Below are 27,696 nucleotides of genomic sequence, written 5' to 3' on the forward strand. Positions count from 1 at the left end.
TCACTTGGTTTGACTTTCTCTTTTTTTTTAAGTTGACATTTCTTGGTCAAAAACGAAATCATGCATTCCAATCCAATCCGATCCGAGGAAGGAAGGATGGATGAAGAGAAAAGTCTTGTTTCGTTTCTATTATTGATTATTGAATTGACTTTTGAAAAGGAGGGAAGAGGCTGTATGTTTTTTTCTTGGGATGAAAAAGGTGACGGTGAAAGTTGAAAGTGGGCAAATGGAATTTTGTGGCTGTGGAGAGAGCAAATTATTCGTGGCGAGAGGTTTCAAACTCATCTAGGATAAAAGCGTTTCGTGGTTTCAAGTGGAGAGACCGTAAAAGTTGAAGAGATGATGAAACGAAGGACGACGACGATGGCCAAGCTTGCTGGTCGTCGTCGTCGGACGGGTGGTGAAAGAAACCGACCTTCTTGATGGAGAGGTTCGATATCAAAGAAGTATTGCCTATAATTTAAGGGTCTTCTTGTGTGTGCTTTCGCTTTTCCAAAATAAAATTACAGAGATAGGATTGCATGGTTGGTTGGTTGGTTGTGAGTATAAAGAATTTTATGAGGCAATTTGGCCAGATTCGAATTCAAATGAGGGCATAAACTGCTTTATTTTACTATAATATTTTGATGCCCGTCTTCTTCTTCTTAAAGGAATTGGATTTATCACACAACGAATTCAAGTATTTGAATCGTGACGAATTTGGAGGATTGGGTCGTCTCGAAATTTTGCACTTGGATGGGAATCAAATTTCGGGTAAGTTTGCTAATTTTGTGTAGCTCAAGTTTTTTATAAGGTAAGTATTTATGTGTACCTTTCTTTTTCTCGGAAATCCTCAGCCGTGACCGATGAGACGTTTCGATCACTCCGATTGCAAAAGTTGAGCCTCAATTACAACAGGATTGTCAGAATTGACAGACACGCATTCTTCAACTCAACAATAGAACGACTCTTCCTGTCAGGTGAGTTAAGGACTAACTGCGTATTTTATAATGAATGTTTTCCAACAAATATTTGAGATGGTTTGGATTACGGATTATGCAACATTTTCAGGCAACAAGTTTGAGACCCTGGAGCGAGTGACTTTCTCCGAGATAAAAAAGTCTTTAATAGAATTGGAACTGAATAGAAACCCGAAGCTAAAACTGAGCTCGTTACTCTTAATATTGGCCGAAAATCCTCAACTCAACCGACTTTCTCTAGCCAATAATAACTATGAAGACCTTCCCCTCGACCTGTTTGAGCTGCAGGGTGAATTACGGTTTTTGAATTTGTCCGGAAATAATCTCTTTGCCCTTTTTCCGCATCAGTTATCACATCTCTACAAATTGGAAATGTTGGGTAAGCATGCATCATTGATAACAATCTTGAAAAAATAAGATTTCAACTATTTTAACGAGATGAATATTTATGTAACTTTTTTTAGATCTAAGTCATAACCAGTTTAAAGGATTGGATCCCGACGTGCTGTCCCACATTCAGAGACTCAAAACCTTCCATCTTATCCGATTAGAGGGAAATCCTTGGATTTGTGACCTGTGTAATATCCAAGGTCTTTTAAGATGGGTGCAAACCGCTGAATATTTTCGGGGAGGGTGCTCAGATCCGTTTGGTAAGTTGAGTAAGGGTGAAAGTTGTAAAAAAAATTTTCTCTGATTTTTGAAATAACATTCATCATCGTCATCATCATTTCGTGTTCTGTTGTCCATTTCGTGATTGCATGCATGCATTTCATCTCTGGCAGATGAGAAAGTTGTGCTTATTGTTTATTGCATGCATGCATTCTACTTATGTGGTCAAGTGAAAGTGAAACGTAGGACCACGACATGCAACTCATCTTTCTTGACAAGGCTCTCACTTTTTTGAGTGATTGATGAACTTTCCACGCTCTCAAAAACAACAACATTATGCTCATAATACAGCATAATTTGTTCTCATGATGAAGAAAGTTTAGGAGAAGGAACAACTGTTATTTTTTTCTTATTATTTATCAACACAACATATGTACATACATAGGATGCATGTTTCTCAAATCTTATTACACCCAATAATCCCGAGAATATCTAACAAACAAACATGTTTATTTATTATTCTACCCACACAATCTTTACTTACTTCCGGTCCAGTGCATAAATTTTTGTGGAGAAAGTTGGACCAACTTTCTCCTCTCGAATATCTCATTCTATAGCCTGGGGACTGGGAGGAGAGAGAAAGTGTTGTGTTTTTCGTACATATCTGACCAATCCGTACGTACATGAAAGAGAGATCCGGTTTTAGTTTCTGTTTCTAGAGTAGAATTTGTGACGACGAAAACTTTCACCGTATTATTATTATTATATTATTTCCCTTCTGGTCCCATTTCTACGAGCAGTTTATATTATGATGAGGAGAGAGAGAGTAAGAGAAAAGTGAGTGAGTGAGTGAGAGCAAGATGAGAAAAAAAGAGATCTCATTTTTTGATGTGGATCGATTTGAGGAATATTATTGGAACGGGGATGGAATGCTAAAGGAGAGATTATTATTACTGGAGCTGGGGACGAAATAGGAGAAAGTGGATGATGAGAGAAAGCGAGGAAAGCAAACAAGGGGTGCATGGTTTCGGGATTCGTTTCGTTATTTTTACCGCAAAAGGAGGAGAGATAACTGCGTGTGAAGTCAGTTAATGGAATTTTTTTCCTCGAAATATCTGCAACAAATAAAATAAAATAAAACGTAATATATATGCCAGCTAATTTCATGCCTTATCGTTTTCTACTTATCTATAGGTCCTCACTGTCTTCGCTGCAGCGGTCCGCCACCTCTAGTCGACAAGTCGTTAATAACCTTGGAGGAATCTCAATTGGAGTGGTGCACTCATGGGGCCCAACCCACAATCTCGATCTTATCGGATGATCCCCGACTGGGATTGTTTATCGGGTGTGGGCTTATCATCCTCGTCCTGATTGCGGCGGCGGTAGGGATTATTGCGAGGTCACGGTGGCATGCAGCGCACTACTACACGCACGAGTCGGAACGGCCAGAAAACCCGGTGCATCAGCAGTCCGTCCCACCTCCGGGGGAGATTGAGGGGAATAACGGGAACAATGGGGAAGGATTCGACAATCTGTATTACAACAATGGAAATTATAAGAATAACAAGTGGAACAGAATGATTGCCACTATAGACGAGATAAATGCATATGTCGACACGCCATACCCAGAGTTGGAAAATAGTCTACATCATCATCACATTACGGATACGGATACGAATATTATGTTACCGCCACCGTCGTCGTATAGATAGTTTGATAGTAATTAAGTTAACTAAATATGTTAACTAACTGGTAAAGTTAGAATTACAATTTTTAAAGTCCTTGGGTCAGATGATTGAATATCATGCGATGCTTTCTTCGTCCGACTATCTATCTTACATATGTCCATTTGTAATGTGAATAATAGAAATGTAATAATCATTAATCATTATAAATATTTATTGAGCATTTCAATTATCATGCATTATTTATTATAACTCTAACATAAAAATTTACTAGTAATTTGGAATGCATGATTGTTGCGAATTGCTAAGAATTAATACTAAATTGTTGGCAAATTGTACATATAGGAAACTACAAAAGTTCTTCTAGGTGCGAGGAGTTTACCACTGCTCTCTGCCTGGCAAAAATCTTACTGAAGAAAAAGCTCAACACCGCTAGCTGCTAGAATTTTCAAATGATCTGCATGTATGTGTAAATTACTTAGCCAATAAGTTAATTAATAGTTAACAATTATTATACGATTAAATCAAGATTAATTTTGAAATAAAAATTTGAAATTGAATTATAAGTTTTCAAAGAAACGTGTCTTTGGGTTGAAAGTCGTCCAGAAATAGCATGAAGGAAATATCTCCGTGGGATTCGACAACCTCATTGAAGCCTGGGTCGACAGCTTCTTTGGCGATTTGGGCGACAAAATCCTCGATGCCTTTAGTGGCAGAATCCTCAGGGACTTGAGTGACAGGGTCCTTGGGAGCTTGAACGACAGTGTCCTGGGGGGCTTGAGTGACAGGGTCTTCCAGGGCTTGAGTGACAACTTCCTCGGGGGCTTTAGCGACAACTTCCTCGGGGGCTTTAGTGACAACTTCCTCGGGGGCTTTAGTGACAACTTCCTCGGGGGCTTTAGTGACAGGCTCCTCGGGGGATTTAGTGACAACTTCCTCGGGGGATTTAGTGACAACTTCCTCGGGGGCTTTAGTGACAGGCTCCTCGGGGGATTTTGTGACAACTTCCTCGGGGGATTTTGTGACAACTTCCTCGGGGGCTTTAGTGACAGGATCCTCGGGAACTTTAGTGACAACTTCCTCGGGGGCTTTAGTGACAGGCTCCTCGGGGGCTTTAGTGACAGGCTCCTCGGGGGCTTTAGTGACAGGCTCCTCGGGGACTTTAACCAAAACGTCCTTCTTGGGAGCCTGAAATACAGAAAATTATGTAATTTCTAAAAGTTCAGTAGTTTTATACAACTAATGCAAAGGTTTTATGATTACCGTGTCGTCAAGCTCAAGTTTGACGGAACTAGCTATGGATTTAGTCTTTTGCCTCCTCCTCCTCCTTCGTCTAGACGTCGTGAAACTACGATTTCTCGTTGCTCTTTGTGCATAGCGGTTTTTAGACTCCTGTTTTAACGCGCGAGTGCGTTCCGCCCTCTCCATTCTAATCTTTTTGAGCGCAACAGTCTTACTTGCCGGACTCAAAAGTCGAAACTTCGCAGCTTGTGATTCAGATCTTGGCTGTCCTAAAACAACAGAAAAGAAGCCAAAGTGGTTAGAGATTAATATTGGAAACATAAACCTGGTGCACCCAAGTGAAGGAAAATATATCTACTGCTAAATTGGTAAATTGTTTCGGAAGTTCTTACGGTGTGCCTGGCGCATATGTATGTGCAAATCTTTGTCCTCAAAGAAAGAAAAGTTGCACTGAGCACATTTAAAATCTCGAGTCATTGTATGATCTCGTTGCAGATGCTGTATCAAGGCGTCGTTTTCAGTAAAGTCGATATTACAGATTATGCAACAGAACTGGCTTCCACCTAATAAAATAAATGATTAGTCTGCCTTAATAAATAAACCGGTCAAGATACCGCAGAAATTTAAATAATCTTACCAAAATGCATCGTCTTCCAGTGTTGATTCCTTGCCTCCGAATGTTCGAACTTCTCACCACAACGCCTGCACGAATATTCTTTTTGCACTTGCCTTCTTTTTTCAGCTCTTGCATTCTTGCATTTATGTGCACCCAGCGAAACTTGGTGGATGAAGGCTATTCCACATTTGTCGCATTTAAAAGGCATAGCATCTAGATAGAACGATCGAGGTTAATTATACTTGTTAAATCTAAATACTTTGGGGTCGAATGTCACATTGATGAATTAAACTTACCTTCAGGAATTTCCTTCTTGATTCTTATAGTGACGACAGAGTGTTGTCCTATGGAATTAAACAAATTAATAATAACCAAATTTGTTCTCGCCAATGCGAGAATACTTTGAGAATCAATATTCTCAAACTTACCATTAGCACCACTTCCTTGAGGATTGCCAGCTATGGATGCATTTCCAGAACGATCTTGCCCAGTTTGATCAACCGCCAATTTTTCTAGATAAATCCAATTTAAAAAAATCCCAATTGGTCAAGTAAAGTTAGACCATAGAAATCGTACCTTTTTTAATTCTCGGCTTTGGCTTTTCAACATTGACCGTTTTTCCAGAGTGGCAATCTTGTCCAATTTGGTGGACCCTGTATCTGTGTTTTGAGAAATGATCGGCCCTAGTGTAACGACGTTTACATTGGTCGCAAACTAGGACTAGCATTAGGAAGTAAAAAAAAACATGAGAATCTATGTGTATTGTCAAGTTTGCTTGACCATTAATTCGAAAACGATTACCTGTTTTCTCTTGTGTCTTTTTGACAGTGGGCATTTTTGCAAATCGAACTATAATAAAGAAATAAGAGACGAGGGGCTTTAAAAAATAGCTGTAATCATTAAAAACCGTACCTTTCATAATCTTTCGCCTTCCAGACAGCTCCTTATTGTTCGGCTTTGTAGTAGGAATCATTTTGTTTTTGGTGTGAAACTTTTTTTTGTGCAAGTCCAAAGCATTTTTAGTCTTGCAGTGCGCCTTGCATTTATCACACGCAAACAGATACACCTTTTTAACTATAATTAAAGGAATAGTCATTTTAAAACGGACTGATGACTAATTGCATTTAAAAATATTCAGTCTTACCATAATTCTTTTGAATTCCTGAATGCCGAGACATGCCTCTAGTAGTGTGAGACGTGACCTCGTGTACATCAAGGTCAAACTTGCCAGGAAATCTTTCATTGCATTTCTCGCACACGAACATCCCTTCATCTTCATCTAAAATAAAAACAAATAAAAAGGTATAATATATGACTTATCAGTTCAAACACAACAGATAAGATTGAAAAAGATGAAACCCTTCACCTAGCCTCCTTCCTTACCTTCCGACATATCACTCGATGTTGACCGATTCGGGCTGTCAAGCATTTTTGATGTCGACATATCGCTCGGAAGAAACAAATGATAAGATGCGACCGATTTTTGAAAATTTTCGAAAGTACAATTCAAAACTATTGGAAAAATTCCGGGCAGCAGGAATTCACCGAGCTGCTTCTTCCCTGAAGTCTTCTCTCAAAGTGAAAAAGTGAAGAAAATGGACCACACCACGCCGGAAAAAAAGGAGCAACGGACAACCAAAATCTCAGCCACGCCACCACCGAGCCAATCAAATGAGAAGTGCAAATGGGGCCAATGACCGGATTGGTAAATAGTGATGTAAGACTGCATTTACAAGGGTAACGATTTATTGCATAGAAAGCGCTTTGTTTTATAGGTAAAACACATACTTAGGTTTTGTTAAATGTTGTTAATAATACATAAATTGTTGGGATAAGATGTTATCATAATATGGGAAACTTTACAATTAGAGACGAGTTGGCTAACTGACTAGAATTTTTAACAATGTGTAGTATGGTTATTGAGTCAGCTGTTTTGACTACAAAGTTAATAAGCTAATGTACAATATGTATGAGACTAAATGGACAAAACAATGAAATTTGATAAAAGTCTAATTGTATCACAATATTTTCATTTCAATTTTCATGTTTTATATCAATCGCTTTATTATTTTGCTTCTTTGGAAGGTGAATTTTCATCTGCAGACTTTTCTCTTTTGCTCCCACTTCGTCTTGTTTTTGGATTGACGTCGCCTTGAGCAAGTGGATCGACGTCTTTATTAATCTCGTCATCCTCGAGGTCAAGGGGGCTGGGTGAAGCTGTGTTTGATGAGGGGGGATGTGATGGGGACGTTTTTTCACTCGATTTAGATTTCGACCTTGACCTTCGAGCACGTTCTTCTTCCTCTTCAGTTTTCTGCTCAACTTGGGTTGGCTGCTCGTCGTCTTGTTCATCATCGTCGTCATCTTCTTCACTTTCGGAACGAGATATGCTCGGGTTTTTGACGTTTTCTTCTTCGTCGTCGTCGTCATCATCATCATCGTCACTGTCCTCTAGATAAGTCTCGTCAGTATTTGCTGATAAGTGATCTGGGATTTCTTCTTGTTCATCCGGCTCAGATTCGTCAACACTGTTACTTTCTTGTTGTACTTTTTCCTTTTCTCTGCTAAATGCTCTTTCATATGATTTCTGCATTTCAGGAAAATCTTCAGATTCTAGTAATTCTTCGCTCTCAGAAGATTCTTCGTTTTCCTCTTCTGACCTTTCAGCATTATTATCAGTTTCGGTTGCAGTACCAGCAGCTGGTTCATTCTCCTCAGCATTTCCAGCCAGATGAGGAATGTATGAAATTAGTTGACACATTGCTGTCGTGATCAAGACCAAAGTGAGAATAAATCCAGAAATATAGAGGCGAAATGTTCCCCATATGACCACAGCGAGTCCCATGATGTAGAACACGAAACGATGTAGTCGCCACAACATGCTGAGATTTTAAAATAAAAATTAGTCAACACTACTAAAAGTTGTTAGTGGTACTAATAATACTGTGCTTACGGGTTGAAGTTTGGAACATGATCTTGCCACAAAACAGCAACGGTGGGAAGAACCATCAGACAAAAGTACATGCTAATATCCCATTGTGGAGTGTTATCGTATCTATAATATAATAAAAACATGAATATTAGCAATATCAATACCACGAAACTCAAAACATGAAAATAAATGCATGAAATCTTACGAGAAAGATTTAACCCAGTGAATCAAACTTGGAAAATTTACAGCAGTAATAAGCAACCACATCATGGTACAACTGAATTGGAAATTAAGAGGGCTAAGTCCTTCAGCAACATCGTGAATCTTTGCTCTCCATAGATCACCAAGAATATCTTCGTACATTTTAAACAGCTAAACATGATTAAACAATAATGTTTTATTATTTTAAATTATGCACAATTCTCATAAATAAGCATGTACTTCGGATGATACCTTGATAACGAAGAAACACAATCCAGCCAACAGCCCGAATCCGCCACAGGTAGCCAACGCTATTGAAAGAAGGAAGACGGAAATAATTATTGGAAATTTTGCGAACGTAAAATCCAGTGCCATGTCTGCCACTTGATCTGGTAATGGAACTCGTAAGTTTGTCCATTTCGCGAATCTTGTCGTGAGCATTCTAAAACAATTAAAACAAAATTAAGCTTGTTCCTTTACTATACATGAATAAAATTATACTGTAAAAATCCTTAAAATAAATCATACCTTAAAAAAACTGCATGAACGGCATTTCCAAACGCAATGATCACATACCATGCCCCAGTAGCTACAAACAAGACCAAGGCGTACGCCACCAAGTAGCAGAACATTGGAAGAATGACAAAGTATTCAGGTCCGTCCAACATGTGAGGCCAGTCATTTCTAGTTATTACAAATAAATCTTAGAAAATATGCATGTATATCGATCGAATCAGACACAAACAGGCACTAATAATACTGAATTACGCACGGTAATACTGTGAGAAGAATGGAAACGACAAATCCTGGAAGAATTGTTAAATGGTACGCATTTGAAATGAGGACACGATGAAAATTAGACCATTCCTTTGCATCTCGTTGAAAGTAGAGCGACATCAAAATAATACTTCCAAAGAAGGATGGCAAAAGACGGAAATATGTCCTAAATATTTGTCCAGCAGTTTCTAAACTGGCGAGACGAACCCTGGAACAGATTATTAAAGTAAGATTTGACATGCAGGCGTATTCAACATATTATAAGAATTTTTCATTTCTTACTGCACAGTGTATTTACAAGTTGGTTCCAAATAAAGTTGAAGATTAGCCGTTGTTGCATTCCAATCGGAAAATCGGGCAACAATTGTTTCATTTCTTGGAAATCGGTTAACTTTAAAATTTCCATGCTCGAAAATTGCCAACGAGTTGTGCGACGCAACACAAGATTCGTCACCGTCTGTGCGTGCAGCAACATTCCAGGCAAATAGTTTTGAGAACAGTCCAGCTTCGAGGGGAAGCGTCAAATTGTAAAATATTTTGTTCTGCGTCTCAAATTTTACATTTAATTCTTTCGACCTTTCTTGAACATTGTAGACGTCTAGGTTAACGCAGCTCTGAAATTACAAGAACATTTATCATTTAATTTTTGCTTATGAAAGTAGTAAAATTAAATAATAATAATAATAATAATAAGCATACTTTTAAAGTGCATGGATCCATCCTAACGATCAAGTGAGAGTATTTCGAAATATCTGAATACTTTAAATGAATAACTTTACGACGTCGTCTAAAATGAGGAATTAATTCACCATCAGGTGATAAATTATCAGCTGCAGAGCAGTAACGTGTACTATCCACCACAGATTGAGACGTGCATCCAAATATCCAATTTTTAGGGTCTGAATTTGTCGTTAAAATCATAATTTTATAGTCCTCCGGATCTCCTTGAATCTTTTCTTTAATTACAGCCATTGGAAACATGAGATATGTTGTGGATCGAGTGGGGGGAGAACAATAATTATGAACAAGAAGTTCATTCCATTCAGTTCCTGGAGGTTTCCCAAACTCTGATTCACGATGAGCACCGTGAATTGATTTTCCACTCGATTTCTGCAAATTAACGAGACACGTCGATAATTTTTGTTTACTGTAGTGTACATTTTTATAGTAAACAGTAAATATGTATCAAAGCTTCCATACCTTGACCAAATGATAATTAAGAGTCTTTTGACGTGTTTCCGAGTCTTCCGTCATTGCATAAAATCCATTCGGCTGTTTATATTCTACTAAATCGAACAATGCTCGAACAATGGAGAAGACAAACTGTTTGCACCAGACAATGCAAAGATGGTCCGTTGACGCCCATACCCCTGGGACTGCTGTTGTTGTCGTGTGAATGTCCAAATGTCGCCCCCACTAGTTGATCAATAAAAAAACATTAAATGAATTAAACGAGTACAATTTAGGTGGCGTTAGTTAGACTAACCTTTGTAAACCCTTCCGGAACCAAAATATCCCTATCTCCTCCAGCCACACTGACTAAGGTTACATCTTTCCTAAATTTCTCGTCCCCATTTGTCCAGTTTCTACTCAAGTGAAAGTAGAATAGGTCCTGTTCTGGGTCAAAGACAAGGATTGGCCGAGTATGAGGAGTAGACAGACTGATAATCAAATTTGATAAAGGTTCATTATGTTGCTTCATCGTTTTTGTGACAATTCCTCCCATTGAGTGACCGATCAGTACGACGGAATGGTACTCATCATAAAATCCTTGAATTCTTTCAATCGCTGCGGCCAAATATTCGGCTTGTGATTGAAGCACATATCCATACAGACCAGAAAGTTCTTCGTTAAAGTCAACGCTGAAAAAGTCAAAATGGAATGGAGTTCGAGAGTCGAGCCATTTTCGTAAGGCAACCGATGCAAATGATCGAACTGCAAAAGATTGAACAAATATAATTCAAGTTCAATAAATACTTATTAATAATTAGTTACCTTGCTTGTACGATCCTGCATTTCCAGGTACAAACAGAACCGGAACTCCCGTAAACTTGTGTCGTTTCGCAAGACTGGTGTATTTCCCCTCGGCATACGCGTAAAGTCCATATTTCGCATATTTCTTATCCATATCCGTTTCTAGTTTGATGCGCTAGTCAAACGAAATTCATTCATATTTATAAACAATCTCTAAAATAACTATGCTAAATGATTTTTGAGCTGCTCATTTATCTACTTACAACATATTCTGGATACTGAAACATATACGTCATCTCGCACTTGTTGTCTTCCACATTCTTAAAATAGTCATAAGATCCGAAAAGAAAGACGAAAAAGATTGTGAAGCTCAGCGTTAAGACGAACGAATTAAGAATTCCTTTTGTCAGCATTTCGGTCATATTGGAGACACGACCTTTGCTTGGAACTCGCCCCAACGATGTCGTCTCCATCTGCTTAGAAAATTTACGATTAAGGAAATTTGCTAATTTATTTTATTAAAAAATGTACTGTACCTTCTTAAATGAGATCGGGATGGAGAGGAGATGAGTATAATCGGGTCGTCCTCGTCCCCTACTGTCAACTGCTTAATCGACTACTGCTCTTGAACTTGTCACGTTTAGAACAAAGATAAGCCAAGACCAACCCGAGTTCGCCAACGAAGCATTTTAAAAATAGAATTAGTTAATCCATGTTTTTATTGACTGAACAGAAATGCAATAAAATCCGTGTTTGCACGTGTCGCGGGCAAAAGATGACGATGCCAATCTTTGTTTCACCGAAAAAAAAAACACTCAAAACGTCTGCAAATCGTAAACAAAAAATAAATTGAAATTTTCAAGAGTTTTGGGCAATATTATTAAGTATTAATTAATGGTAATTAATAATTTAAAATATGTGAATATTATTTTCTTGCAAGTTTTTGCCCGAAATTTTGTTAAAATCGTTGCCAATGTTATAATCAGCATTTATTTGTCGGCTCTTTTGATTCTAGAAGAGTCGGTTTCTCTATCTTTGTTCCTCTACTCTGACTTTTTTCTTCTTTCGCATCTGAGATTATTTTTTCAACTAGACCGACATCTTCACAATTGGGATTGTTTGCTGTCTGTGATATCCCTGGCTTATCGAGATTAATTCCGAACCGCAAAAATGGAAGATGAGTATGAGCATGGGATTTTGAACGATTCATTGGAGGCCTTGATGGCTGATTATTTCGGTATGATTCATTTAATTAACGATTAATTGTTTATTATTGCTGGAAGATTTATTGGAAATCTATATTCTTTGTTTACTAGATAACACAGGTATCGTGTCCACTGGCGTTTCTTCTACTGCTGTTGTGACATCGACGACTTCCAAACCCATGTCTCAACTTCAACAACATGGTGTTGTTTCGAACTTTAGTTTGGGATTGGGAGAATCAAGTCTGTTCCCGTTTGGGGACCTTTCTTTTAGAGACCAGACCCAATTGACCACGGTCTCTAGGTCACCGGAAGAAGTTTTGGAAACGAAGGATGATGCCAACGACAATCCACCTACATTAGAAGAAAGTGACGACAAAAGCAGCAGAGTTGTACGCATCCGGACAAGCAGAAGGTCACTCTCGTACGATATTATCTTCAAGTCAGCCCAGCGGTCACATTCGTCCCTCCAGAGCAAGTCTGAGTGTGAAAGTGAAAGTCGTGAAAGCAGCCGAGATCCTCCAGAAATTTCAATTCGAATTCGAACCGGAGAATCGAGACGAGTCAAGGCATCTGGGAGAGAAAGTTGGTCCAAGAAACAGCCAGATTTTGTTCCTGGTCCTGGTCAAGTGTCGATTGTCAAGAAGGAGGAATCGCAATCATTGTCATCAACTGAGAAGGAAGATTATCTCCAAAGCTTAGAACAGACTGTATCAACTTTGAAGAACATTAATGCAGAGCTGGGAGAAGAAGTGAAAACATTAAAGGAAAAGTTGGAGAAAGCACAGACAACTATTGGACTGTTGGAAATGGAAGTGGTCGCAAACCTTTACGGTAGTGCTGATACTGATCAGTAAGAAAGATTTCTTAGCTTCAATTTATAAATTGTTTATACGTTATTCATGTATATTTTTCTTTGTATATATGCGTGTGGTACAATTTACTACATAACATTTTTACTATTTTCAAGATTGTAACTAGATTCAGGCAGTTCACAGTTTTATACATGTACAAGAGTTAACTTTTTGGTCGGTAGCAATAACGCAGGCTATTATTTCCTTGTGTAAGTTACATAAGTTGTCTATGTCAATGCACAGCGGTTTGTTCGCATATTAATAATAGTAATAACAATAATATTGGTGTAAATACATTTAGTTTTTTTATGGAGAAAGGTTCCAAAAGTCTATATTTCGGTGTGGAATGTGGGACGTTGAATTCCCATGAGTCTAAAGACCGAAGGCGCAACAAATGTTACGTGTAAGCCAATGAAAACATAGGTTAAGTATTTGGAACTTAATTCGGCAAATATTTCGGGCTTCGACGCATTATTCTGAAAAGTGGAAAATAATGATTAGCAAAAATAAATAGCTGGACAACAATTTGTGAGAGAGCTGACTTACAAGGTCATTTCGTTTCGTAATTTTCAACAGCTTGTAAAAGAAGGTGTAAAGGGTTGATTTCATAATAGCTCGAGAGGCGACGATAATGCATAACCCTATGATAAGACGAAGAAGAGAAAGTCCCAACATGGAGTATGAAGGCCACAAAATTTGATAGGGAGGATCGAGTGGTGGTCCACGAATGATTGATAGTTGAAAGTTTAACCATTGACCAGCAATAAGTCCTACGCAACTTCCCAAAATCACAAAAGTGTCACTCCTAAAATAGAAAATTTAAATTAATTATTAATCTTAAAAGAATTATTTCTAATAATGGGTTTTCTTTATAATGACGGGTCGTACCTTGCTGGAGACCAGCGATCTCCTCCAGGGGTGCAGAAACAGAGGAATACACCCATTAGGAACAAACCTAATCCTCCAAATTCGTTCTGTAAAATTAACGAATCTAGCCAATCGACAAGAGGAATTGCAGGTACAAACATGGTTATGACGAGACTTAGACCAGCCAATATATCAAGGACTGAGTGCATTCCAAGGTATAGTCGACTCATACAAACTATCGTACACCAAAGTACGGCTCCAATAACGCCCAATTCAATCGGATACTGATATCGAGACGATGTGAAAATTATTGTAGCGAACGGTACTGCAGCCCCCACAACTGCATGGGTTGATGGGAGACCTAGTTATTTATAAAGATTTTTTTATTTATTAGATTCAATGTGGACTTATTATTAGTCATTTTACCGTATTCCATTTCCCATTTCTTTTCAAGTCTTACAACGGGAGGGCACATTGGTCTCGGCCATCGGATAATATCCTTCAGTCCTTGTCCTGAATGAAGCATTAAATATTTAGCAAGTTATTAATTTTAATTGGTTGCGACAATTACCTATATACATTAGAATTCCCCACATCATTACAACTCTTCTCCCTACAGCTCCATCGATATTCCAAAACCAGAATGAAAACCAACAGGAGTAGAAGACCTAAAAAGTATATAATATAAATTAGAATATTAAATAATTTACTCATATATATGTATAATCCGACCGACCTCGTCTCCTAGTTGAGTCCCAAACTTGAACAAATAGTACCAAAATTTGTTTGTCACGACTTCGTCAAAGTTGAATTTGCTACTCAAAGTGGACTGATCTTCATCTTCATCGACACCTGAACTGATGCCGGAGGAACCGCTTGATTCATTCCTCGCATGACTATTAGCGTTTCCACGATTTTTCACATTAGAGGTCGAGGTACTTGGTACTGATGGGAGCGTCGTCAGCGTGGCAGATTTTTGTCCATTTGATGATAGATCCCACTCGAAATCGCAGTCTGCGGATTTCAAGGAGCGTTTCGATGAAGTACCATCAGAGTTACTACCAGAACTAATTTTTCTAACGGAACTGCGAAGAACACGCTGACTACTTGTTTGGTGGTTGCTAAGTTCTGAGGAGGAGGAGGAAGATTTGTCTGGCGACGAGGTAGGCGCATTGACACCAAAGTATCGTTGAAATCTTGCAACTAACCTCGGGTCATTAAGGTATTCGAGATAGGAGACTCCACCCATGATTGAAGGAGATTAGTTATCAGGTTTGAGAATTACTATTTCGGCGTTAACTGTCCCAGTTGGATTTATTTACGATTGTCGAAACTAAAACAGAAATTCAGAAATTCTTATTCACCTCAACGTATCAAATGGTGATAGTTAATATACTAAAGTAATTTTACCTTTATTCACAACTCGGATCGTTGTAAATAAATCCATCAACCGACTAGCAATTTCCGCACTTTGTCCTCCTTTGTTGAGTATCCGTAGTCGTGACCGCTCGTCACGTCACCAAGTCCAGTAATGATTTAGCCTCGTGTCGTCACCCAGTTATCAGGAATCAGCCTCTGTCACCAAATAATACATGAGCATATTATTACAGATTGTGTCATATCAAAAATGGACCAAACTCAACTCGTTTTATGTTTAGTGAATGAACAATCATGATCTCGTGCTCTCTCTCTCTCATTTAATCATTCAACCGCTGATAATTTCAACACCCTATCCAATTTACGACTTATCAAATAATGAGTCAAACTGGTTGTACTAAATACTACGCTGATGATAAGCGAGTCAATTGGCCATCAATACCAGAAATTTTTTGGACTGGACTCTCTCTGTCCCAAATCTAAATAATCTAATTCAATCGCAAACATCACAATCGACAACAAACCTCTGATTTTATCTAATTAAACGGCAAACCCAGTCGACCTCGAAATTATAAATTAATGATGTGATAAAAAATACTTTTGAATTTTTAATTACCTCGCACTCAACTTTCAGGTTAAAAAAATAAAAACAGCCGGTAGGTAGGTTCCAGGAAGTCCCTCAAGGTTAATTTATTGTGATGACCATATTTTGTACACACCCAAAGCAAAATTTTCAATTTCAGAAAATTTTCCAATTATTATATTTCTTTATAAAATTTCGTATAAATTGGCGAAGAGGGAACGGCCAGTCGGCTGACCGAATTACCGACTTTGTTTACCGAGTGAAACTGGTTTTTACTCACAAAAATCGCCCACTACTCTCATTGAGACTGCATGTCTGACTCATCATAAAATGCCAAAATAATAAATCACAATGTTAAATATTGCATAGACCAGACCAGACTTGCCAATTCAATCTCTTTTTTGTTTTAAGTATGCAAATATGGTGGTCTGGCTGGCAAATAGAGTGACGGTACAACACGGATGATTATCTAGCAGTGATGATGGTGCAGATGTGCTGTGGGCTAAATAAATTCCTTAAATATTATTAGGCAACCAGATACAGCCTTATAACAGTAATGCACAATATTGATATTATTATTATTATGCTAATACTGAGACAAGGTTGGGCTTAGCTATGTTTGCCTTGTCGTGATTGAAATTTTAATGATGAGACAGTAATTGTAATTGTAATTGCGTGAGGATGAATGGTTCATACGTGGGAGAGAAGAGTTATTTACATATTAGGAATTTTGACCATGAAAATAGTCTCACAAAATAAAATACAAATTAGTTGAAGAAAACTTCCGCAAAAGTTTTCATGAATTTTATTCTTGCAAAAATTTTCGAAATTATCTTTCTTTCAATAATTAAATTCTCTTTTATTTCACAAGTTTGTCAGAAGTTACGTTAACCACACATGAAATTGCTATGATTGTCAATATTGCTGCTGCATCATTTGTTAAATTATGTTTTTACAGTTGATAAGTAATTTTAAAATATATTGTGACTTTTTTTCTGAGTGAATAAATTGGACTGGACTAAAAAAAATTCTTGTTAACACGAATTCATTGATATTTAATTACTTTTGTGGCAAAGACTGTGCATTTTCTTAGATAAGTATACATACTTTCACTTTACATCAAACCAGCACTTTCCCTCCTTATCCATCAGTAGTTTAATAATTTTAATTAAATAGCAACAAACCACAAAAAATGAACAATTTATGTAATAAGTAGCATAATATTTAGTTTACAAACTCAATTAATAATTACAGTGTAATTTTAACAATGGTGCTCGTTCATGCATTTGTTGTCGGGTCGTATTAAATTGTGTCGTTATAAGAAAATGTTATTAATTTTCTTATTTATTTATGGAGGCGTCGCATTTCTTTTCGACGAGTTGATAAGATATTTGCAACAATGGGTCAAGAGTTGTTTCCCATTGGAGGTCGTGGGGACATCTGCGGTGTCAATTTCTCTCGTGTAAATGTCCAGACCGTATTGACCCTCTTCTGGAAATTGGATGGAGAACGAGACCTCACTATTTCGGACGGATTGACTGATAAACCTGAAATAAATATGCAAAATTATGTATATGGATGAATTAATCAATTTGTAATGTGTATTTACTTGGCTAATTTTTTCTCGTCCGTCCCATTTTTGTGAAGCGTGGCCATGAAATCGGTGAGGGGACGAGACATTGAAAAGTCGATGGCCACCTCACGACCAGAAAATATCAAGGGGTCAGGATGCGTTAAGGGGATAAGGCCAAAGAGACGATTGGCCTTGGCAGGTCCCCATTCTCCAGACGCGCAGTCGGGTAAGGGTACCATCACTGGGAGTAAATATACATATTCTTAATTAATAATTAATTTAATAAGTTAATTGTTTTGCTTTCATACCTGTCGATAAAGTGCCGCATTCAATCTTAACCTGAGAGAAAATTATTATTATTTACTTGTACGACGACGTATTCGAACCTACTAATTTTTTTGCATATTCATAATCAGCCAAACCTTGCAAACGGACTTGAACTTCATCGGTTCTCCGGTAAGATATTCTCGCGGTGTTACCGCGTTGGCAAAGACGTCAAGGAGAAAGGCACCAGAGGCGGGGGCGTGCTATATATTTGATACCATATAACATTTAGCTAGTAAACTAATAAGATATATACTTATCATGAGGAAGTACGTACCGTACGGAATGACACGACTGGAGGAGTCACACTCTGCATCACGAATCTCTTTAGACTGACGCCATCAAAAGTGTCGGACTCGTTATCGTATGATTTTAAGTTGTAGTGGAATATGAGGCAGCCTTCCATTTGTGGGGGCATCCCGATTCGAACAGTTGCAGCACCTGGAATTGTATGGTAAAAATTCAGGATTACTTAAATATTTTGGTATTTACTTTAGGAATTAACTGCTGCGATGAGATAATAAGTTCTCTTACCAGATTGATCCGTGGTCATGACCGCTTTACAATGCGAAATGACATCTCCATGACTGTTGGTAACGCCATCACAACTCTGCCCTTGAGGAAAGTAAAGTCCATATCGGAAAAATAGACTCCGAACGAACGGGAGCTCTTCAAACTCTGCCAGAGTGATGGGCCTCTTGAGCAGCTGTACAAAAGGGTATGGACCAACTCTTATTATTATTATCTGTCCCAAACAGTTGGGACAAACTGCCTGCTTATGAGGCAGATTGAGACATGCGTTAGACGAAAATGGAGTAAACAAGCAAGTTAGCAGGTGACAAGTCTGAACCCGACTCCAACTTTTTGGATATCGAGAGTGACTCTCACTCAGACAATTAGACAAATCTTGTAAATTTATGTCATTTCGAAACTAAGCTGATAAGATGGAGAAGAGTGACGAAGAAAGTAGAGACGAAGAGTCAGCCATGTTGAAATTGATAAGCAATCCTTTACCAACAGTCATTTCATTGGGAATGAAAAATGTAAAATTTGTAAAAAAAATTTTATCCAAATTATGACGGCATGATTTACTGTTTACAGTTGGTGGTGGGACGGTTGCCCGGTTGTGACATCGTCCTTAACCTCCCTGACATTTCAGGGCAGCACTGCAGTTTGGTGTTTGACGACAATAAATGGTTTATAAAAGATATTGTAAGTTTTATATTTGCTTTAAAGTTTATTTCCAACTGTTGGACAATTTCGGTTGTAAACATTAGTTATTTTTGCAATTTTTTTTAGAGTTTAAACGGAGTTTGGGTGGGAGACGAAAAACTAGAGAAAAACAATCCTCGACTGCTTGCCCACCGAGATTTGATAAAATTCGGTTCGAAACTCATCTATCGTTTCATGAATGACCAGACGAAGAAAACTTCTGCTGGTAAGAATACCTTTTCCCTATCACTGAGATCCCCAAATTTACCTCCCAACTGTCGGATTTTGAATTTAATTGCCTACTTATATTTTTTATTATTTGTGAAACAGCCGGGAAATTTTTTTTGGAACAGAGGTGGTTGAACGAGAACGAGCTGGGAGAGCGTTGTTTCATTATGGGCCGGTGGTGGACAAATCTTCAAGAGTGGTTGGACGAAACGTCCCAAAAGCTGGGTAAGCGGATAGTTCACTATTCTATCAACTTTATTTGCTGACTTGTGTATTAATTTGATGTTGTTTATTGATTTTAGAGTACAGTGGTCCTCCATCGCCATCTGTAATCGAGGAGGAAGGCGCTTATGAAAGCGTGGTAGAAAAGGAAGAAATTTCTTTAGGTAACTTCAAGTGCATTTAATATTTATATCCAAATGTTGGAGGTTCGTCACTAATAATCATGATTATATTACGAAAAAGTCGAAGAACCTGCAGCTAAGATAGCACGTATGAACGAAGTTGATGTTGGTGGTTCAGGCGGCGATAATGCCAGTGAAGGTTGGTTCTAAAGTCATTTGTAAACGTTGAATTGTTAAGGTCTTAATTCATGATACTTTTATAAAATTAGATCGCTTCATCAAGAGACGACTCTTCTACTGGCAATCCAGACCAGATTCCTCCTCTCCTCGCTCAACGTGGAAGCCACCAACTCAGGGACTTGGACTCCTGTTTTATTACATCAGGGACGAACTGAGATCTAAAGGTTGGAGAGGTAATGAAGAGGATATGAAATCCAGCGCTGAGTACAAAGAATGGCTACATACTTTAAAAGGAAAATCGGAATATCGAGAAAATTTGAAGGATGTGAATCTTAACTTTAAAGAAATGCCAATCTTCGTATGCCGAAACGAAGACATTTTATTCTATTCTATTGGGAAATTGAAAACAACCGGAGCAAGCGTTGGAAATGCTACAAAAGTTAATAGGAATGACTACGAGGTTAAACACTCCTTGAACTGGAATGCTGTCTGTTGTGATTGCTCTTGTTGGAAAAGGAGCGCAGTAAAGGGAAAATGTGAGGAACATGGTGAGCGGAGTCAGGAACTTTTTTTAGTGAGCGATAAACACAACAAGGACGTAGTGGTTATCATGATGTTTAACGCTCGCCCCCGATCCTCCGATTTCAACCAACAACATATGAACGAAATCATTCACTCCACGGAAGGTCAGCAAAATCAATCTCTGTGGGAATACATGAAGGAAAGAGGAGTCCCCGAGGCAATTCCCAACAACGTACGTAAAACACAGTACGAAGCCATGAAATACAGTGACAAGAATATCCAACAGTTGGAGAAAAACTACTGGAAACAGCGATTTTCGAAAGTGGAATTCGAGGTGTTGGCAAAATGGAAGCTACCGTATTCGAAAAAGGATGTATACAACAAAATCTATGACACCGTTCAGGTATTTATATTGGATTTGGCATTTGAAATTTTCATCGGTTGACTTCAGTTTGATTATTTTTTTAAGGTGGCACTTTCCATCCTTGTTTCCACCCATAACACGAAACATGCTAACAGCAAAAAATTCCGACTCCTCAAGAAAGATATTGAATTCCACCACACGTCTTTCCAATTGTTGGAGCAGATCCTTCGTTCCAATCACTTCAACATCTGCACTAGAGATGAAACAATTTATGCCGAACATGATCGACAGAATTCCCCCTTCCTCCCAACAAACGGTGTCAACAGCAAAATTTCTTCAACATATTTCATGCTCGAGTACGAACATGTCTACGATGGACTCAGGACATCTCGCAAACAATCTAATGCGGGAAATACTTCGTTAACAAAAAACTCTAAGTTTTCCTCGCATGGACAAATCTTGACGGAGAAAGATCCATCCAAATCCTTAAACACTATAGCTCTCTACCAAACCAAGTTTGACGAAGAATCCAACGATTGGAAAATATTGCAATCCATCTCTTGCAGAATCAAGGAATTTAACAAAGAGCAGAAAAGAGTGGTTGATCGTGTAAAATTGGATTGCGCAAAAGCTGAAACGATTGGACACCTGTCCAACATATTTGGAATAATAACAAATTGTACCATCGACGGAATCACTCTGAAGCTTGCAAACAAAAAATTCACCCATTTTGACGAATATGAAGATCATTTGATCCAATATTTGGAAGACCTTTTCGATTTTAAATTTGAGAAACGAATCACAATGACCTTTTCCCCAATTAACCTGGATACTTATGGACAACCTCTCTTTGACCTCCAAGCAGTCGGACAGTTTATGCAATAAACTATTTTGTTTTTGTTTTAGAATTTTTTGTGTATATGAACTTTTGTAAATAAACCAACTCATTTCTCCATTTTCATTTCACACATACTAATTTCACACATACCTGCCATTCCGTCGTTGTGGGGAAAAATTCGAAAATAAACTCTTTCGGATCGGTTAAAAAGTAGTGATCGTCATATTCATATCTTAACGAAAAGGAGAAATTAATTATAATATTTATTTACATGCACAAATAAAGTCAAATTACCTTAACGAGTCGGATTTGGACGCCCTCTCCTTCGCATTTACTAAATGCCTCGCACCCCAATTGCACTGGACGAAACGCCACCCTCCCGCGACGTAGACGGCATTCCAGGAATTTCTGAAACGCGAATCTGTAAATTTTACCCCCGGCTGATACCCCGCAGATTTGCTGAGCCCTTTAATGACCACGCAGTGAAGGCCGGCGTAGGAGCAGAGACGCTTAAAAAGGACGTGGTAACTTTCAGTTCCTTGTTTAATGCCTCTCAGGAGTCCTAAGAAATTATTTAGCATTATTTTTTGCTCTCTAATCATAGGATTCTAATCATGGGAAATGCATAGTCGAAATTTTACCCATGGGCGTGTCGGTGCGGACATCTTCACTAAAGTCCATGGCGTTCAAGTTTTTGACAGTAATCCAGCGGAAGATCGTTCTCGCCTTTTCTACGTCCGTGCCACAACGAGAAACGAGTTTTCGGACGAGGTCGGTAAATGTTTTCTGGTCTTCTTGTGCCACCTGAGGAAATTCATGGAAGGTATTTAATTAAGAAGTAATTGGTGCTAATTAATTTAAGAAATTAAGTCGCTCTTACGGATATGGCAATTTGGTCAATATCTGTGAATTCGACGGGGTCAGTGTAAATATGCGTCTTCCTCGTGGCTGGGGGAGAAGGTGGGGGTGGATTTTGTGGATATGGGAACGATTCCAGTTCGGAGGAAAGTCCTTCCTCGTCGTCACTTCCGCCCCCACGAGCAAACCATTCTCGCTTTCTCTCGTTGATTAAGTGGAGCATTTCCTTGCTCTGTTTTTCGAAAATTAAATAATTCGAATCAATTAAAGAATTCGATTAATTCGACATTATAAGTTTTAAATGGGTAAACTCCATACCTGTTTTTCGACCAAGGCGGCAGTTGCAGCTCTGCAAGGTAACAATAACGGGGTGAAATTTTGTGGGTATGAACTCCTGGTTCAGGTGAAAGCAAGAAATTATTTTTACCGTTCATGTTCCAGCAACTTTCTCGTAATTTGTTCTCTCTTTTTGTCCCTTCGAATGGTCATGTGGCGTTCCAACTCGTCCCTTTCTCTCGCCCTGAGTTTATTTATCGTATGGGGATCTTCTTGGGCTCGTAATGACTCGAATTTAGAGGCCAACTTGTCTAGTTCTCGTTCCCATTCTTCTCTGAATTCGGCATGAATACGAGCTTCCTAAAAATCCAAATAATACGTAGTACCATTTCTCATAATAAATGAGATCTTTAATACACACCTCTTCTTTCCTCGCTTTCTCAAACTTCCGGTACAATATGTCTTCCTCTTTCCGGAACTTCATTTCCAACTCGGTTTGTTCCTCTTTGGGCTGAAATTTTACGTGAAATTAATAAGCAATCTCCAAAACTTTCATGTGTAAATATTTTTTTTAATTACAAGATAAGTATGAAGTGGTTTCTCCTTCTTGTACGCCTTTTGAATCTGAGTGGCCCTTAGCGCATGCGCAATGTGTAGGGCTGAAGCATCAAATCTTCCATAATTATGACCAGGTGTACCCTTGTTAGTGACGTTCGCCTGACTTGTGGGACCTGCCCCGTCAAAGGCTGGTGAACCATTTTCCCCCCTGCTGTTTGACCGAATATGCAAACTTTCCAGGTCCAAGGTTCCCTTACCGGATGCGCGAATCTGAGATAGAGACATTTCCGTAAGAAAAATTTGGTAAGAAAAGCTTATGTAATCTTAAATTTCTACGTACCTGCTCATTGACAAAAGTCGTAGATTTCGGGACATTTAGTGCCGACCTGATCCCTACCGCACTACCGTCCAAATGCCCAGGACCAGGTTTTGGTACGTGTGAAATGCAGTAAACTTCCTTGTCCTCTTGGTCCTAAGGATAGCATTTTATCAAATTTTGCGTAGAAATATAGCATGCAAATAAGTTTAAAAATATGCGGAAAATTTACATGTTGCGAGTGGTAGTATGTCCGGAGGCTGAGTCGACTTCCACAAACGCAACATTTAAAACAGCCAGAGTGGAAGAAGGAGAAATCCTTTAAGGGTCCCACCCTGTAATAATAATAATAATTCAAATTAGTATTTAACTTACATAATTATAACGTTTCTTTTTTAAAATTTCCTAAAAATTTCCCCCATTAAAATACTCTGATTGATTCATGAGTGACCTCAACCTCTGCATAATTTGACACGTGGAATATTGGTCTAATATAATGTGGAGGTTTATGTTGTAGGACGAAAGTGAAATGTTCGCCCAAATCGGGTCCACCCACCTACACACACCAAATATTTTAGTGGATCGGCCCACACCCACACGCAGCCAGTTGGTCATTCATGTAAGCACATATCTCATAATACTACATGTGCATTTGGACTAAATTCATGCATCTCGTAGTTTTTATTATTATTTCGATATCAACAATCTCTTGAAATGAAGGTGGACGACAGGAGACGATGAAAGCCAGACAGGGTCGACATACTTGGTAACTTAGATTTTTTTGTAAAAAAACAGTTACGTAAAAATGAGAAATGCAAAGTATGCCTGACTGAATCTGGATCATTTATGGGGTGCAATTATTCTATTTTTTTAGAAAGTTCCGGTTGCAGAAATTGTTTAGTTTGGGTATAGTTTTTGTATTGATAATTAAGCATATCGATTTGATCCAGAAATTAAAATTGGTGGACCGACTTATTAGGACAGATGGCTAATTAAGTTATGATTGCTTTCTGTTGTGGTGCATATCCTTGAGTGTTTTTTTTTCTTGAGTGCTACTGTGAAGGTCCAAGTAATAGAAGATAGAAAATCCAATTATAAGTGTTGACATGATAAAGCTCAAATTTAATTATGCTATTTTACATTAAAACGAGCCATTAAATTCAATTAATGTCTTACATGTAACTATCGTTGAATAAACTGGACCCGAACACAATACTTTAAAACCTATCAGTACAGCTTTGCTTAGCCCGAACCAGGGTTGATTAGTAAACTCATGTTTGTCACAATTTTCAATTATAAAATTTCAAAATTCAATCCTCCAAAACTCTAATCCCAAGTTATTTTTTCGACTCCACACTAAATTATAGCTGAATATATTAGAAATCGGTATGGGTCACCCCTTAGTGCCCCTCTGGTTACTTTTTGTTCATATTTGACTTTATATTATTTCATGCGAAGCCATTAAGTATCACCGTTCCGAATTTCAGCTTCTTGCGACAAGCTATGAAAATTGGTATGGGTCACCCTAACGGGTCCCGGCTTTTAAAAATTTTACCAATTTCATTTCATATTCTTCTATTACGGGCCATTAGCAGCCTCTATACCAAATTTCATCTCGATTCGATGATTTTGAAAAATCGGTATGGGTCACCCCCTCGGGTGCCTCCGGTTTAAAAATTTTCCAATTTCACTTCACATTCTTTCATTAGGAACCACTAGCAACCTCTGTACCAAATTTCAGCTTCCTACGACCATTTTGAAATTTTGGTGCATAATACCCCACCCACTCCGATGACCCCCACCGGTCAACCACTTGACCGATTTTGCCCATCTTCGAACTCGTTTCCTAACTTTGTCCAATATGCATATGGTAAAAATTTCAAGTCAATCGGTCAACTCGTTCGAGCGCTATCGAAAGACAGACGGACAGACAGACAGACAGACAGACGGACAGACGGACATGACAATTACATAAGCCCTGGTTCGGGCTAAAAAGGAAGCTTAATTTGAAAATTTGTTTGTTTAATTAGCTCGCCAATCTTGAAATTTCAAGGACATTCACAATAAACTAAACTTATTACAGATTTGCCACATATCTTTGTCGAAAACCGTCCGGGTATTATTTTCTCTACCAAATTACTATTTTTTAAGACCAAGTATTCCTTTTTTGTCTCAACTTATTGATAATCGATCTCAAATCAGTAACCACACAATTGCAATAATTTTACGATAACAGTACATATTGCTTTAATTGACACATATTTTTAATGGGACAGTGATTTCTATAAGAGATGAAAATAGTGTTTCCACTTCTAAATACGAAAGTTGTAGAAAAGTATCACAAAAATCAATGAGTTTGTGCGGTTTACATTATTACAATGGAGACTGTTACTCAAACCACAAAATTGCAAATTAATGTTACTATCTACGACTCGAGGATAAAACTTTTACACTCAAAATACCAAAAGTAGAAAATCTGTTCTGTACACAAAAACAAATTTGGTGATCACAGAAGGAGTGATAAAATTAGTTTTTAAAAAATTGGTGGAGAAAGTCTCAAAATATTTGAAGACATTCACACAAAAAATAACGAATTTCTATTGCAAAATTTACTAAAATTTTACTGAAGTTGAAAGCCAAATATAATTTTTTTTCATATTCATAAACAGAAAATTGCTGGTCACACCAGCAGTGATAAAATTAGTTTTGAAGAAATGATGGAGAAAGTCTCAAAAAATAGAATTTCAATTTCAATTTTTACTACAATTTAACGAAGTTTTAAGTCAAATACACATTTTTCCAAATAATTTTTGAAATGAGATTTCTTGTCAAATTCTTAATTTTCTGGACATTAATTTAGTAACCCACCTGTCGACCGGATATACCGTCTCTTTGCACCGGAGACAAGCATGTTCTCCACTTCCACGATACATTTCTCCCTACTTTCACTCCACAAACATGCTCAATTCTCACTTTCTTTCTCACTTTTCTCTCCAAATTTGTGATTTACACCATAACTCACACAAAAACCAATCACATCACAAACTCGGGATGATTTTATCATATACAAAAATTGATCCCCTCAAAAAAAAACAGCAAACTTTGTCTTCTTTCACCATCCAATCTTCAAGCACAATCTTGCTAACCAGGTGCCATTGTTGTTCTATCGTCTGCTGTCAATCAATCAAAATAATGGGGCAAATTCGTTTTCAAATTAAATTACGGGATGGTAATCACATTATAATTCACATAATTTTCATATGATTCTCTTCATATTCATACTAATTGCGAACTCATTATGTTACGTACATGTGGATCAAATTGCTTCCTCTCACTTCATCAAAGTATTTACGTATAAATTTTTGCACTCCAACTTAAACCAGATCCTCATTAGGTTCACTTCTCTCTCACTTTGTTTGAAAAGTTAATGACTTTTAGCCACAAGCGCACAATTAGTTCTCGGTCCACTAATTAATCATTAATCCGGATTAGATTCGCCGGTAGGTGAATTTCCTCCTCCTCCTCCTCCAATATTTTTCAAATTGCATTCGACACCAAATTTACAAACCGTCGTCGTCGTGTTCGTCGTCACTACGTAGCTTTTTATATATACTCAATCAATGGCAAACGGTATAATTTTTGATCGGATGGTTGATGATCGAGTAGTGAGTGAGTGAGCAGCAGAATTAGTAGTTTAACTCTTTTTTTTCTCGTATCTGCAATGATGATGATGATGAGACTTGTTCTGAAGACGAAGAACCAAGTTTTAAGCCTGTAGATCACTGCTGGTGGTTTGGTTCGTGGTACAGGAATGAAGATTCAATTGAACATTCAAACTCGTAAAGAGCTGATCTTCTTCACTGGTACCTGCACATTGGATGAATTGCATACGCCAAGTTTTACGTGTACACTACACATACCTCCTCGCACCACCTCAGATTCAGGTGTGGGATCACATCAGACATGTATCTAGCTAGCTAAGCTAACTTACCTGAATAGTATTCGATTCAAAGTTAAAATAATGCAAAAAAGCATCCGTTCTGTTCACACAACGCGTGACGTGTCGATGTCGAGGTGAAAAGTGGGATCTGGCAGGATACGAAATGTGACCACTTTGCTTGTGAAGCGTCTCTCTAGCAAAGTAGCCGAGTATAAAGTGGTTTCCATTCTTTTTCATGGGTACATATCTACTATCTACCTGTTGCGTAGGCATTGTTGGTTTGGT

The 27,696-nt window shown here is 38.1% G+C and overlaps 6 protein-coding genes across 10 annotated transcripts in view; 2 read left to right on the top strand and 4 right to left on the bottom strand.

The window, feature by feature from the left end:
- LOC110845360 (insulin-like growth factor-binding protein complex acid labile subunit) overlaps positions 1-3,813 on the top strand; it is a 33,734-nt gene extending 29,921 nt beyond the window's left edge. The window contains exons 7-11 of the mRNA XM_022091759.2: positions 651-753; positions 837-959; positions 1,051-1,338; positions 1,424-1,609; positions 2,763-3,813. Coding sequence (XP_021947451.1) covers positions 651-753; positions 837-959; positions 1,051-1,338; positions 1,424-1,609; positions 2,763-3,280 — 1,218 coding nt within the window. The 3' untranslated portion in view covers positions 3,281-3,813. The remainder of the gene's footprint in view (positions 1-650; positions 754-836; positions 960-1,050; positions 1,339-1,423; positions 1,610-2,762) is intronic.
- On the bottom strand, positions 3,788-6,704 carry LOC118434574 (zinc finger protein 473-like). Of its 4 annotated transcripts, XM_035848376.1 has the most exons (11): positions 6,495-6,704; positions 6,256-6,390; positions 6,024-6,185; positions 5,913-5,960; positions 5,688-5,831; positions 5,540-5,623; positions 5,408-5,455; positions 5,133-5,324; positions 4,888-5,058; positions 4,517-4,764; positions 3,788-4,441 (listed from the first exon to the last, which is right to left on the bottom strand). In XM_035848376.1, exons 1-11 carry the CDS (start codon positions 6,553-6,555, stop codon positions 3,824-3,826), a joined length of 1,911 nt encoding a protein of 636 aa, XP_035704269.1. In that variant the 5' UTR covers positions 6,556-6,704; the 3' UTR covers positions 3,788-3,823. The 4 variants fall into 4 exon arrangements, with proteins under 4 accessions (XP_035704269.1, XP_035704267.1, XP_035704268.1 ...); XM_035848374.1 differs by having other exon boundaries at positions 5,688-5,960; XM_035848375.1 differs by having other exon boundaries at positions 5,913-6,185.
- Positions 6,705-6,839: 135 nt separating this feature from the next.
- LOC110843082 (GPI inositol-deacylase) lies at positions 6,840-11,693 on the bottom strand. The gene is made up of 13 exons (XM_022088997.2): positions 11,532-11,693; positions 11,259-11,468; positions 11,017-11,170; positions 10,508-10,956; positions 10,222-10,437; positions 9,721-10,131; positions 9,304-9,635; positions 9,017-9,229; positions 8,773-8,928; positions 8,497-8,686; positions 8,249-8,415; positions 8,065-8,166; positions 6,840-7,993 (listed from the first exon to the last, which is right to left on the bottom strand). Exons 2-13 carry the CDS (start codon positions 11,466-11,468, stop codon positions 7,177-7,179), a joined length of 3,417 nt encoding a protein of 1,138 aa, XP_021944689.2. The 5' UTR covers positions 11,532-11,693; the 3' UTR covers positions 6,840-7,176.
- A 110-nt stretch (positions 11,694-11,803) lies between these two features.
- Positions 11,804-13,364, top strand: LOC118434576. Its single transcript, XM_035848379.1, has 3 exons — positions 11,804-11,892; positions 12,089-12,232; positions 12,312-13,364. The coding sequence occupies exons 2-3, from the start codon at positions 12,166-12,168 to the stop codon at positions 13,052-13,054; spliced, it is 810 nt and encodes a 269-aa protein (XP_035704272.1). The 5' UTR covers positions 11,804-11,892; positions 12,089-12,165; the 3' UTR covers positions 13,055-13,364.
- Positions 13,083-16,319, bottom strand: LOC110843083 (sphingosine-1-phosphate phosphatase 2). Its single transcript, XM_022088998.2, has 8 exons — positions 15,912-16,319; positions 15,329-15,493; positions 14,655-15,251; positions 14,490-14,586; positions 14,345-14,431; positions 13,940-14,279; positions 13,598-13,856; positions 13,083-13,527 (listed from the first exon to the last, which is right to left on the bottom strand). Exons 3-8 carry the CDS (start codon positions 15,165-15,167, stop codon positions 13,381-13,383), a joined length of 1,443 nt encoding a protein of 480 aa, XP_021944690.1. The 5' UTR covers positions 15,168-15,251; positions 15,329-15,493; positions 15,912-16,319; the 3' UTR covers positions 13,083-13,380.
- Positions 16,320-16,710: 391 nt separating this feature from the next.
- LOC110844346 (hillarin) lies at positions 16,711-27,402 on the bottom strand. 2 transcript variants are annotated; one of them, XM_035848372.1, is made up of 17 exons: positions 26,781-27,402; positions 23,704-23,806; positions 23,496-23,627; positions 23,177-23,425; positions 23,019-23,108; positions 22,749-22,957; positions 22,640-22,670; positions 22,344-22,553; positions 22,105-22,267; positions 21,758-22,025; positions 21,614-21,695; positions 18,310-18,481; positions 18,053-18,216; positions 17,874-17,978; positions 17,760-17,790; positions 17,488-17,692; positions 16,711-17,425 (listed from the first exon to the last, which is right to left on the bottom strand). In XM_035848372.1, coding segments are annotated over exons 1-17 (2,415 nt in total). In that variant the 5' UTR covers positions 26,783-27,402; the 3' UTR covers positions 16,711-17,226. The 2 variants fall into 2 exon arrangements, with proteins under 2 accessions (XP_035704265.1, XP_021946217.1); XM_022090525.2 differs by having other exon boundaries at positions 26,340-27,402.
- Between the last annotated feature and the right edge of the window lie 294 nt (positions 27,403-27,696).

This window comes from Folsomia candida, unplaced genomic scaffold, assembly GCF_002217175.1.
Source record: "Folsomia candida strain VU population unplaced genomic scaffold, ASM221717v1 Fcan01_Sc002, whole genome shotgun sequence".
NCBI lineage: Eukaryota > Metazoa > Arthropoda > Collembola > Entomobryomorpha > Isotomidae > Folsomia > Folsomia candida.

Coding starts and splice junctions, on each gene's coding strand:
- LOC118434574 (XM_035848373.1), bottom strand. CDS start 6,555: ATGTCGACATCAAAAATGCTTGACAGCCCGAATCGGTCAACATCGAGT. Junction 5,456..5,539: donor TCAAGGAAGTGGTGCTAATG/GTAAGTTTGAGA, acceptor TTAATTCCATAG/GACAACACTCTGTCGTCACT. Junction 5,059..5,132: donor CTGGAAGACGATGCATTTTG/GTAAGATTATTT, acceptor TTATTTTATTAG/GTGGAAGCCAGTTCTGTTGC.
- LOC110843082 (XM_022088997.2), bottom strand. CDS start 11,468: ATGGAGACGACATCGTTGGGGCGAGTTCCAAGCAAAGGTCGTGTCTCC. Junction 8,929..9,016: donor ATTCTTCTCACAGTATTACC/GTGCGTAATTCA, acceptor TGTAATAACTAG/AAATGACTGGCCTCACATGT. Junction 8,416..8,496: donor TGTGTTTCTTCGTTATCAAG/GTATCATCCGAA, acceptor AATCATGTTTAG/CTGTTTAAAATGTACGAAGA.
- LOC118434576 (XM_035848379.1), top strand. CDS start 12,166: ATGGAAGATGAGTATGAGCATGGGATTTTGAACGATTCATTGGAGGCC. Junction 12,233..12,311: donor CTTGATGGCTGATTATTTCG/GTATGATTCATT, acceptor TTTGTTTACTAG/ATAACACAGGTATCGTGTCC.
- LOC110843083 (XM_022088998.2), bottom strand. CDS start 15,167: ATGGGTGGAGTCTCCTATCTCGAATACCTTAATGACCCGAGGTTAGTT. Junction 14,432..14,489: donor GGGAATTCTAATGTATATAG/GTAATTGTCGCA, acceptor TGCTTCATTCAG/GACAAGGACTGAAGGATATT. Junction 13,857..13,939: donor GATCGCTGGTCTCCAGCAAG/GTACGACCCGTC, acceptor TTTCTATTTTAG/GAGTGACACTTTTGTGATTT.
- LOC110844346 (XM_022090525.2), bottom strand. CDS start 26,404: ATGTATCGTGGAAGTGGAGAACATGCTTGTCTCCGGTGCAAAGAGACG. Junction 22,554..22,639: donor CCGCCTTGGTCGAAAAACAG/GTATGGAGTTTA, acceptor TTCGAAAAACAG/AGCAAGGAAATGCTCCACTT. Junction 21,696..21,757: donor TCCAAATCCGACTCGTTAAG/GTAATTTGACTT, acceptor CTTTTCGTTAAG/ATATGAATATGACGATCACT.